This window comes from Maylandia zebra, linkage group LG17 (genome assembly GCF_041146795.1).
Source record: "Maylandia zebra isolate NMK-2024a linkage group LG17, Mzebra_GT3a, whole genome shotgun sequence".
NCBI classification, from domain to species: Eukaryota; Metazoa; Chordata; class Actinopteri; order Cichliformes; family Cichlidae; genus Maylandia; species Maylandia zebra.
Window position 1 is genome coordinate 18,733,629 of NC_135183.1, and position 12,963 is coordinate 18,746,591.

The 12,963-nt window shown below is 42.5% G+C and overlaps 1 protein-coding gene across 1 annotated transcript; it reads right to left on the reverse strand.

Annotated features, from left to right (window-relative positions):
• Positions 1 to 5,739: 5,739 nt before the first annotated feature.
• On the reverse strand, positions 5,740 to 9,288 carry LOC143413286 (uncharacterized). The gene is made up of 8 exons (XM_076876070.1): positions 7,533 to 9,288; positions 7,349 to 7,419; positions 7,000 to 7,176; positions 6,382 to 6,443; positions 6,243 to 6,305; positions 6,099 to 6,158; positions 5,885 to 6,016; positions 5,740 to 5,802 (listed from the first exon to the last, which is right to left on the reverse strand). Exons 1-8 carry the CDS (start codon positions 7,703 to 7,705, stop codon positions 5,782 to 5,784), a joined length of 759 nt encoding a protein of 252 aa, XP_076732185.1. The 5' UTR covers positions 7,706 to 9,288; the 3' UTR covers positions 5,740 to 5,781.
• Between the last annotated feature and the right edge of the window lie 3,675 nt (positions 9,289 to 12,963).

Consider the following 12,963-nt stretch of genomic DNA (forward strand, 5'->3'; position numbering starts at 1 on the left):
ACACGTTATTTTATCATATGTTATTTTATTTGTTATTTTATACATTTTATTTTGTGATGTGATGTGAGCGCAGGTGCAACCCAACAGGCCCCAAACGTGCCTGGCAGCAAGTAAAAATGAAATATAAAAATATAGTCCAAACAGGTAAGGTGTAATTGTATTATGAGCCATAGTGCTTGGTCTGTTTGTCCCATGTAAATCAATTGCAGTTAGAGGCTACATTAATTTTCTTTCTGTAAGCACTTATTGAAATTATCTGAGCACATTACAAGTACATATTTGCTTACTCTGTATGCTCAAATGTGGCCCGTTATAGCCAACAGAAAAAAAGCGGAGGCCCGAAAAACAGGTGGGGGTCCTCCACCACCACCACTCACAGAGGCTGAGCAGTTGGCCCTCAGCCAAAACAGTGGGCGCCCTGTGGCCGAAGGCATCTCTGCGGGGACATCCTCTGAGGCAATAACCCCGCAAGACACAAGTGCCGACATAAGGGGTAAATTCAAAATAATACATGATGTGCATACATCCTTTCTTCACAGTCACCTTTGCAGTGCTACTCATTCATCTGATAAACTCTTTACCATAATGGATTATTTTGTAGTGAAGTTATTTTCCGACTGATCTTGCCTTCCCTCAGCCTTGGTTGTCTTTGAGAGCATAATGACAATGAAGTGTAAGGTGATTGGTATGTTTGTTAATTGCCATTTGGTCCCTTGTAAGTTATAAGTGACCTGTATAAACCTCATATTCTATCAGTTGATGGTGGTGGTGTACTGCATCTGGTGCAGCCTCCTGTTGAGCCAGACCAACATGCAGTTGTGAGTAATACTCCACAGATTATATGAGTTTACAGTAGAACAGCAATGTTGTCTATTTCTTTACTACAGGAAAATAATGAAGAAACATTGACAGCTGTTAAGGAGGAGGAAGCAACAGAGACACTTTATGAGGTTTACATCTTTTAATACTTTGTGTACAGGAAATACAGGCGACCAATAAAGCCAGTTGAACAAAAAATCTGTTTATTCTTCTTTCAACATGTTGAGGTGATGGGTCAAAAGAAATGATTGTGACATATGGTGTCTCTGACTGCTCTTCCATCTTGTATGTCCGTGGGAGGGTCAGGATGTTCATGGTTTGGATCACTGCTGATGTTTGGTTCAGAAGGACAGTGTTCTCCTCTAATTGTGGCAATGTTGTGAAGAATCACACATGCCACAATAATGTCACATGCCCTTTCTGGGGTGACCCTGAGTCTTTGCAGGCACTGGAACCGGGCCTTAAGCATTCCGATAGTCATTTCAATTCTGGCTCTTGTCCTGCAATTAGCCAGATTATATCGCTGCTGTGGGCCCGGTTCAGGGTCAGGGTAAGGGGTAAGCAAATAGGGTAAACATGGATACCCCCTATCACCAAGCAAGTAGCCAGTGAACTCTCCTAAGACAGAAGGGTACACTTCAGTTCAAATGTCCCTGAAGCAATTGGTCTTTATATATTTTAAAGTATTCTCAACTCACCATGTCCAAATTTTGTGCTCAGTGTACATTCACGGAATATTTGTGAGTCATGGACAGAGCCTGGCCACTTGGCTTCCACATTTGTGATAATGTTGGCAGCATCACATATGATCTTCACAGTGCAGAGAACACAAATTAGCATCCATTACTATAATGAAATAATTTGTTAGTTTGAAATGCTACAGGGAACTATGTACCTGCACATTAATGCTGTGGAAAGACTTCCTGTTCACATAGTCTCCTTCATTTACTGAAGGAGCAATGATTGGAATGTGAGTGCCATCTGTACAGCCAATCACGCCTGGGAACCCTGAAAATAAATGTGCAATTTAAGTAGTAGTCCAAGTATCACCACATCATACATTAAGTTTTGGTCATCCTGATACCTGCAATTTTGTGGCATCCCTCTTTGATAAATCTTGTGGGTCTGTGACCGGGGAACACCACAGACGAGTACAGGAGACGTTTCAGTGCAACTGTAACATTCCTGACTGCCCGACAGACGGTAGCCTTGGAAACGTGCTCAGCGTCACCAATATTATACAGAAAGCTCCCGTTTGCAAGAAACCGAAGTGCAATACAAATAATATGCAATGAACTGAGAGCATGTCCGCGATGTGTCACATGCGTAATATATGGCCTGAGGATGTTATCCAAATAAATTATAGATTGTGCTGAGAAACGGTAACGTTCGCACAGAAAATCATCAGGAAATGATAAAATGTCCAAACGCGCTCTGATCACTCTCTCCCGGCGGAGAGCTCTGCGGAGAATTTGGGCTTCACGATCTACTGGCTCTTCAAGGAAGTGGCACGCCATGTCCGACACTTCCTACTGTCAGGTTTCCGACAAAGGGGCGGAGACAGTCAGGGTTAGTTGTGGTAAACCTGCTAGGGGGCAGGTTAGCTTCACGGCGTGTGTCGTCATAGTGACTCACTCAGGCTGCAGCTGAACTCGCTTTGTGAAACCGAAAACCCAGAGTTTTCGTTAACTCAGGGTATACTTACTCAGTTTTTCCACTAAACCGGCTTCCTGAAACAGGGCCCTGGGCCCTATTTCAGGAAGCCGGTTTAGAAAACTCAGAGTGAAAAACGATACTCAGGGTTGAGTAACCCCAAACTGTCCAACTCGGAATATTCGGTTTCAGAAAGGCTGATAACAAGTAGTTCAATCAATGCGGAGTTGCTTTAACCCCAAGTTAAGCACGCGCACGAGGATACATAAAGCCCTGATTAGTGGAGCACAGATCAAGCGAGTCACCATGGAGACGGAGGGAAAGAAGGCGCGGTCAATGTATTTTACAGCGCTTGAGGCCGAAATTCTGATGGCAGCATATGCCGATAACATGCAAATGTTGCAGAAAAAAAGTAACACAGCCTCAGATGCAAAACAAAGGGAGCATGCATGGCAAAACATAGCCGACAGAGTCAATGCGTGAGTGTTAATTTAAACATTGATCTAGGGATTTCCACCCATTTAACATGTTATTTTATTATATTTTATTTTTTATTTTATACATTTTATTTTGTGACGTGATGTGAGCGCAGGTGCAACCCAACAGGCCCCAAACGTTCCTGGCAGCAAGTAAAAATGAAATATAAAAATATAGTCCAAACAGGTAAGGTGTAATTGTATCATGAGCCATAGTGCTTGGTCTGTTTGTCCCATGTAAATCAATTGCAGTTAGAGGCTACATAAATTTTCTTTCTGTAAGCACTTATTGAAATTATCTGAGCACATTACAAGTAAATATTTGCTTACTCTGTATGCTCAAATGTGACCCGTTATGGCCACTAGAAAAAAAGCGGAGAACCGAAAAACAGGTGGGGGTCCTCCACCACCACCACTCACAGAGCCTGGCCACTTGGCTTCCACATTTGTGATAATGTTGGCAGCATCACATATGATCTTCACAGTGCAGAGAACACAAATTAGCATCCATTACTATAATGAAATAATTTGTTAGTTTGAAATGCAACAGGGAACTATGTATCTGTACATTAATGCTGTGGAAAGACTTCCTGTTCACATAGTCTCCTTCATTTACTGAAGGAGCAATGATTGGAATGTGAGTGCCATCTATACAGCCAATCACGCCTGGGAACCGTGAAAATAAATGTAAAATTTAAGTAGTAGTTCAAGTATCACCACATCATGAATTAAGTTTTGTTCATCCTGCTACCTGCAATTTTGTGGAATCCCTCTTTGATAAATCTTGTGGGTCTATGACGGGGAAACACCACAAACGAGTACAGGAGACGTTTCAGTGCAACTGTAACATTCCTGACTGCCCGACAGACGGTAGCCTTGGAAACGTGCTCAGCGTCACCAATATTATACAGAAAGCTCCCGTTTGCAAAAAACTGAAGTGCAATACAAATAATATGTACAGAACTGAGTGAATGTCCACGATGTGTCACATGAGCAATATTAGGCCTGAGGATGTTATTCAAATGAATTATAGATTGTGCTGGAAAACGGTAACGTTCACACAGAAAATCATCAGGAAATGATAAAATGTCCAAACGCGCTCTAATCACTCTCTCCCGGCGGAGAGCTCTGCGGAGAATTTGGGCTTCAACATCTACTGGCTCTTCAAGGAAGGGGCACGCCATGTCTGACACTTCCTACAGTCAGGTTTCCGACAAAGAGGCGGAGAACGTCAGGGTTAAATTCAAATTCAAATTCAAATAGGGCCCTGGGCCCTGTTTCAGGAAGCCGGTTTAGTGGAAAAACTGAGTAAGTATACCCTGAGTTAACGAAAACTCTGGGTTTTCGGTTTCACAAAGCGAGTTCAGATGAAGCCTCAGTGAGTCACTATGACGACACACGCCGTGAAGCTAACCTGCCCCCTAGCAGGTTTACTACAACTAACCCTGACTGACCCCGCCTCTTTGTCGGAAACCTGACAGCAGGAAGTGTCAGACATGGCGTGTCCCTTCCTTGAAGAGCCAGTAGATCTTGAAGCCCAAATTCTCCGCAGAGCACTCCGCCAGGAGAGAGTGATCAGAGCGCGTATGGACATCTTATCATTACCTGATGATTTCCTGTGCGAACGTTACCGTTTCTCAGCACAATCAATAAGTTATTTGGATAACATCCTCAGGCCATATATTGCGCATGTGACACATCGCGGACATGCGCTCAGTCCATTACATATTCTTTGTACCGCACTCCGTTTCTTTGCAAACGGGAGCTTTCTGTATAATATTGGTGACGCTGAGCACGTTTCCAAGGCTACCGTCTGTCGGGCAGTCAGGAATGTTACAGTAGCACTGAAACGTCTCCTGCACTCGTTTGTGGTGTTCCCCGGTCACAGACCCACAAGATTCATCAAAGAGGGATTCCACAAAATTGCAGGTATCAGGATGAACAAAACTCAATGCATGATGTGGTGATACGTGAACTACCACTCAAATGGTACATAAATTTCCAGGGTTCCCAGGCGTGATTGGCTGTATAGATGGCACCCACATCCCAATCATTGCACCCTCAGCAAATGAAGGAGACTATGTGAACAGGAAGTCTTTCCACAGCATCAATGTACAGGTACATAATTCCCTGTAGCATTTCACACCAACAAGTGATGGCATCATGGTAATGGATGCTAATATGTGTTCTCTGCACTGGGTAGATCATATGTGATGCTGCCAACATTATCACAAATGTGGAAGCCAAGTGGCCAGGCTCTGTACATGACTCACGAATCTTCCGGGAATGTACACTGAGCACCAAATTTGGACATGGTGGGTCGAAGTAACTGTGAAATATACAGAGACCAATTGCCACAGGGACGTTTGCACTGACATGTATTCTTCTGTCCTAGGAGAGTTCACTGGCCACCTGCTTGGTGATAGGGGGTACCCATGTCTACCCTATTTGCTCACCCCTTACCCTGACCCTGAACCAGGCCCACAGCAGCGTTATAATCTGGCCCATTGCAGGACACGGGCCAGAGTTGAAATGACCATCGGAATGCTCAAGGCCCGGTTCCAGTGCCTTCGTGGACTCAGGGTCACCCCAGAAAGGGCATGTGACATCATTGTGGCATGTGTGATCCTACACAACATTGCCACGATTAGAGGTGAACAGTGTCCAGCTGAACCAGACAACAGCAGTGATCCACACGATGAACATCCTGACCCACCCACGAACGTACAGGATGGAAGAGCAGTCAGAGACACCATATGCCACAACCATTTCCTGTGACCCGTCAACCCAACATGTTACAAGACAAATACACAGATACTGTGGTCAACTGCCTTTATTGGTCACCCTGTATGTCCTGTACACAAAGAATAAATGCGTATATTAGTATGTTGTACAAACACTGACATGATTCGTCCATCTATGATCACTCCACCCACCCTTAACTGTTGTTCCAGCAGTACAATCTCCAGCTTCGACTTTTGGATCTGCAGCTGGAGGTGCACCATTTCCATGTCGCACTTTCTTATCTTCCTGGCCAGATATGTCTTATACAGCTGCTTCACAGGGAGCTATTGCAACAAGGGACATAGCATTGGCATCCATAGTACATGCCTACTTAGGTTGGTTGTAAATCAGTGCTGAACAACCCACTGTGGAAAGGTTCGTTGTAGGAGTGGCTGGACCCTCTTCCTCTTCATTTCCAGCATCACTCTGCCGGGGACATAGTAAGTCCATGGTGTCATCATAGTACCACATTGTCGTCAGTTGTTATATTTTCCACTGTACACTGTATACCTCATAGTGTGGCTCTGTTGCGGCCTCCTCTGTAGCAGCTGTCACTGTTTCGTCATCATGTGCCTGTGGTGGAGACATTTAACAACATTGCTGTTCTACTGTTGACACATGTAGTATGTGGAGTATTACGAGTACTCACAACTGCATGTCGGTCTGGCTCAACAGGGGGCTGCACCAGATGCAGTACACCATCACCGTCAACTGGAAGAATATGGGGTTCATACAGGTCACTCATGACTTATGTGGGCGCAAATGGCAATTACCAGACATACCAATCACCATACACCTCATTGTCAGTATGCTCTCAGAGACAACCGACACTGAGGGAAGGCAAAATCAGTAGGTGTCAGGGTGGAAACGCTTTTATGAGCTTTATGTTGCATTGAGGTATATGTTCATATGTTACACTTATTGGGAAAGGTACGGAATGTACTACTCGCTCTGTCTCTGGGAACAGGGAGCTCACCCTGTGGGAGGTTAACACACACACACGCATGTATGCAAAATTAAAGGACACTGCTATGCTCATAATAAAGACGTACCACTGCAGCTCGGTGTGTGTGAGTCTCTCCCTGGGCCCTCACCCGTGCAGCACGTTAACAGTTTCCAAGTGTCTCAGTGTTGTTTATTCACCTAACTGTTTGATGACTGTCATTCTCTGTCAGTAGGACAGTAACTTCACTACGACATAGTTCATTTTCGTCAAGGTGACTGTGCAGAATGGATGTATGCACGCCATGTATTGTTTTGGATTTACCCCTTATGTAGGCACTTGTGTCTTGTGGGGTTGTTGCCACAGAGGATGTCCCCGCAGAGATGCCTTCGGCCACAGGGCGCCCACTGTTTTGGCTGAGGGCCAACTGCTCAGCCTCTGTGAGTGGTGGTGGTGGAGGACCCCCACCTGTTTTTCGGGCCTCCGCTTTTTTTCTGTTGGCTGTGACGGCACACATTTGGGCATACAGAGTAGGCAAATGTGTACTTGTGATGTGCTCAGATAATTTCAATATGTGCTTACAGGTGGTATATTACTGTAGCCTCTAACTGCAATTGATTTACATGGGACAAACAGACCAAGCACTATGGCTCATAATACAATTACACCTCACCTGTTTGGACTATGTTTTTATACTTCATTTTTACTTGCTGCCAGGAACGTTTGGGGCCTGTTGGGTTGCACCTGCGCTCACATCACAAAATAAAATGTATAACATAATAAATAGAATGACATATGATAAAATAACGTGTTATATGGGTGGAAATCCCTAGATCAATGTTTAAATTAACACTCACGCATTGACTCTGTCGGCTATGTTTTGCCATGCATGCTCCCTTTCCTTTGCAGCTGCGGCTGTGTTACTTTTTTTCTGCATGATGTGCATGCTGTCGGCATATGCTGCCATCAGAATTTCTGCCTCGAGCGCTGTGAAATACGTCGACCGCGCCTTCTTTCCCTCCGTCTCCATGGTGACTCGCTTAATCTGTGCTCCACTGATCGGGGCTTTATGTATCCTCGTGCGCGTGCTTAACTTGGGGTTGTAGCAACTCCGCGTTGATTGAACTAATTGTTATCAGCCTTTCTGAAACGGAATATTCCGAGTTGGACAGTTCGGGGTTACTCAACCGTGAGTGTCGTTTTTCACTCTGAGTTTTCTAAACCGGCTTCCTGAAACAGGGCCCTGGGCCCTATTTCAGGAAGCCGGTTTAGTGCAAACTCTGAGTAAGTATACCCTGAGTTAACGAAAACTCTGGGTTTTCGGTTTCACAAAGCGAGTTTAGATTAATTCTGAGTGAGTTACTATGACGACACACTCCGTGAAGCTAACCTGCCCCCTAGCAGGTTTACTTCAACTAACCCTGACGTTCTCCGCCTCTTTGTCGGAAACCTGACTGTAGGAAGTGTCAGACATGGCGTGCTCCTTCCTTGAAGAGCCAGTAGATGTTGAAGCCCAAATTCTCCGCAGAGCTCTCCGCCGGGAGAGAGTGATTAGAGCGCATTTGGACATTTTATCATTTCCTGATGATTTCCTGTGTGAACGTTACCATTTTTCAGCACAATCTACAATTTATTTGAATAACATCCTCAGGCCTAATATTGCTCATGTGACACATCGTGGACATCCTCTCAGTTCTGTACATATTTTTTATCGCACTTCGGTTTTTTGCAAACGGGAGCTTTCTGTATAATATTGGTGACGCTGAGCACGTTTCCAAGGCTACCGTCTGTCAGGCAGTCAGGAATGTTACAGTTGCACTGAACCGTCTCCTGTACTCGTTTGTGGTGTTCCTTCTTTCCCTCCGTCTCCATGGTGACTCGCTTAATCTGTGCTCCACTAATCAGGGCTTTATGTATCCTCGTGCGCGCGCTTAATTTGGGGTTAAAGCAACTCCGCGTTGATTGAACTAATTGTTATCAGCCTTTCTGAAACCGAATATTCCGAGTTGGACAGTTCGGGGTTACTCAACCCTGAGTATCGTTTTTCACTCTGAGTTTTCTAAACCGGCTTCCTGAAATAGGGCCCTGCAGTCTATCTGGGTCAGATATAAACCAAGTTTAGGTGCAGTTTATTTTCATTGTGCTGACTTTTTACAGTCAGTTACAATAACTCGTACTGCGTTCTAGCTAGCATGACGGAGTTTCTATACAGTTGGGTGGGTGCTATGATGTTACTGGTGAATATTATTTTATTCATATGGTTAGTTAGTAGAGTTGCCTACCGTCCTGTAAAAAACGGAATCCTCTGGTATTCAGAGTTAATATTACACGTTTCGTATTGAGCTGAAAGTAAACGCAATTTGTCCCGTACTTCAGCTACAATAAAAAAAAAGACAAAAAGCTGGAGTTATTCTCCGTCTTTACGCTGTCAGCTGCCTCTTCTTCTCTCATTCTCTCCCCCTCCCTCTCCTGCTGCTACTTCAATCATGAAACTGATTAAGATCAGCTGATCGGCATTTCTGCCGCAAGTCCTGTCTCTCTTGCTTGTTTATCTCCCACTTTGTTCCAGGAGGAGGTCGTGTTAAATAGCAGAAGCGCCTTTAAACTTGATAAGCTGTTGTTAGAATTTATTTAATATTACTTTCTAGTATCAGCTGATGTTTGTTGGAGCCATGGCCGTAAAAGCTGCTGGTCATTATGTCGGTTTGGTTATCTGGTGAGAGGGAAACATGAAGATGAAACCAGGAGATGTCCTTACTGAATCATCAGAGCTGAACAGGTGATGGAGAAACAGGTTTACCTTTTAGGTGACGTGAATGGGTTGAAGGAAAGCTATAAACTGTTTCTGTGAGACAACTTACACCAGGATCCTTTTTTATGTAGCTGGCAGCTGGTAACTGTACAGGGGCGGGTCTAGCAAAGTTTTGCCATGGGGCAGGTAGAGCATTAACAGGGAGAGGGGGGCACAAAGAAATACTTTTCTTTCTTATTCTCATTTAAAATTTCTAGCTTTTAACAAATAATTATCCGAATCTTACAACCAAAGTTTTCATCTGATGTCAAATTTATAGAAATCCATTATTGTACATAGTAAGTTTTTTTTCAGGGTCCCAACATAATTTCTTCAGAAGAAAGTACTGTACATGATGCCAGTATTTTCCCACATCCCACATTTTCTAGATACTGTACTAGTACTTTGTGTAAAATGCCATCAAAAAGTCAGTTAAGTTTTATTCTTTCTCACCTGTCTTTCTGTCTCCTTTCACTTTTTAAAGGTTGTCATGTTAGGAAAAATATTTTGCCCTGCCATGCTGTTTATTGATGTGGTAAATGAATAGTTTATGAAAATATCACTAAATCTGTCATTTATTATTTTTAATATTCAGTAATGGTCATGTCTCACCTCTAGTCTTCTCTGTCTTAATTTCAGGTTTCCACCATGTGTTGTAGATAGTTCAGTAAGTTAACTCAACCAAGCAGTCTTTGGGTTTCGGCTAAGTGCTGTTTAGAATACCAGAATAGGGAGGATGGTGTAGGTTTAAGTTTATTAGATTGATACATATGTACCAACAAGACAGTGTACATCACTGTCACAATGACGTTTGTTTTCATTCAAAGGCTTTATGGTTTTTCCTATAATACCTGGTGGGCCGGTTTCTAGTCAAAATGCGCGGGCTGATTTTTTTGTCCCAGTCCAGCCCTGGCTGCTAAGATGGTTCTCCAGTTTCGTCCAAGGACTTTACAAATGCTTTTATTCATACCTCTGCACTCATCTTGAAACCAGCAGGTTTTTGACCTTTAAACTCTGTCAGTTTATTTGAATTAGTTTGTCACAGTAAGAAGGAGGAGTCACAAAAAAAGAGGTTCTTTTTCTTTTTACTACAGCTTTTTTTTTTGTTCATTTAGTTGGCAAGAAATACAAAAGTTTTTGGTTTGTTAAAATTGCCTAACCAGTCTAGGTCAATGATGGAAATGTCAGCTATTTGAGTTAAATAAAATTCACATTATAATTTGAACACTGGTGCTAGCATGCCCCCACAAGTTGAGTAATACAAGCTACACACATGGGTTAAGTCAGAACCCAAGGACAGAAAAAAAAACAAAAAGACAGAAAATAACCAATCCTAACATTTTATTCCATAATGATTGTTCTTGTTTAAAATCTCCATTCAGAAATTGTCTGACTCATTGTCATTTGCATATTCCACCTTAAACCAAACTACATTCTTACACTCATTTGTATTTCACCCTTAATTTGAACCAGTCAATGTTTCATCTTCCCCTAGCAAACCAATCAGTTCCACTGTCTGAGCCTCAGTCATGTGTATAATGAGCTGTCAGCCAATCACATTAAGCCCAGGGGCAGACGCCGCCTCGTGATTGGATACTTGCTGTGAACGGTGGTTTTCTCTGTTTAATGTTTAACTTCTTGGTTCTTTAAATGTTTTAACTTCATTTTTTTTCATGTTTCAATATCAAAGTTTTGGACAGCTTTTAAATGAAAGTTAAAAATACTCCCAGAGAACACAATAGAAACGTGTTATGACCGGTTGTGTGCAGGCAGGAATAGGACCCAAGATGCAGACACTCGGAGGCAAAACTTGAACTCAAATGTAAGATAACTGGATATATCAAAATAAACTTACACCAGAAGACTGCCAGAACGCACAGCAAGATAAGGGTAGATCACAACACAGAGAAACAGAGGGCTTAAATACACAGAGGGAGCAATCAGGGAATAGGTAACAGGAGGGAAACACAGCTGGGGCAAATCAGGCCTAACGAGACAAGGGGAAGCAAAACCAGATACATTAACATCAGACATGGACCTTCAAAATAAAACAGGAAACATAACACGGACTGAACTAAAGACACAGACTCACATGCAGGCACTACAACAGAGGAAACAGAGACATGGGACCAGGGCAGACACTGACTGGACACGGGGATATAGCAACTAAGAATTACACAGAGACATAAACCATAAGACAGAACTCTAACAAAGAAACCAAAGAATAGAAATGATAAATAATACATAAACTCAAAACCCTGGGTCAACGACCCAGGCATCCTAATAAAACGTGTACCAAATTATGCAGGTGGTGAGAGAGCTCAAAATTTCAGCTTGCTATGAGATTTTAAATTCATATTGTATTGGCAAGACCTGTGTTTTGTTTTTTTAAAGTGGTATAGTATATAAATTTTGTTTGTTTGTTTGTTTAGGGGTAGATTGTCTGCCACAACAGTACATACAACCATAATTATTTGTGGACAAAGACACATTTATTGTAGTTTTGCCTCGAACACCACCACAGTGGATTTTAAATCAAACAATCAAGATGATAAGTGATTTCCACCCACTTTCATACACAATTGATCATGTTAGAGTCTCAAAATTAGTTAGCTAAAGTAGCATAATGGAATATAATAACTCTTTTAAAACTTGCATTAACATCCTTCACATGGATTGGAATAAAATGATGTTTTTCCTCCCTTGAGTTGCTCTGCCAGGCCTTTCCTTCAGCCACGTTCAGGTTTTGGATTTCTCTGCCTTTAGTTTTACATTTAATAACTGAAAAGTTACTCTGCTGGGTTGAGATTAGGTGACTGACTTGGAAATTTCTTAACCTTGAGAAACTCTTGGCTTGCTTTTGAAGTATGCTTTGTGTCATTGTCCATTTTCACTGTAAAGAAAACACTGACTCTGTTCCACTGGCAGCCCCTCCACCCTTATTTGTTTATTACATTATATTACTGCCCTTGTATACACCCCCACAATGTTTCTGTTTCAATGTTTCTACATACACCAGGTATATAGTTTAATCAGATAGATAGATAGATAGAATTGATGAAATTCTGGGGCAATACTGATGCAGAAGATAAGGATGCCATTCATGGGACCCATTTGTTGGGAACCAAAGAAGTCTTTACGAATGATCAATAAACATTTAACCAGCTAAACATTAAAGTGTTATCTTCACTATCTACTATCAGTTATATGATTTGCTGTCAACAAGGCCAGCGTTTGGCCAAAATAGTGGCAAAATGATAGAAAATGGGGTATAAGTTCAAACAAGTACACCCAGCGGTAAAATGGTCAAAACTACTGTTGTGTTGTTCCTAAAGCACCACTCCTCAGCCATCTGAGGTAGAGCGAGTTCTTTCCACGTCTCAGAGAACAAACAGATTGAAGAAATGATAATTAGAACAAATTAGGAACATCTGTGCTCAAACATACACACATGCCAACTGTCCTCGTCCAGCCATTAGTGTGCGTGTGTTTTTAGT

Bases quoted from the DNA above. Each gene is read 5' to 3' on its own strand.
- LOC143413286 (XM_076876070.1), bottom strand. From the start codon at position 7,705: ATGGAGACGGAGGGAAAGAAGGCGCGGTCGACGTATTTCACAGCGCTC. The intron at 7,177-7,348 runs GTGAGGTGTAAT...GTGCCGTCACAG, and splicing joins TAAAAACATAGTCCAAACAG to CCAACAGAAAAAAAGCGGAG. The intron at 6,306-6,381 runs GTGAGTACTCGT...TCTCCACCACAG, and splicing joins AGCCAGACCGACATGCAGTT to GCACATGATGACGAAACAGT.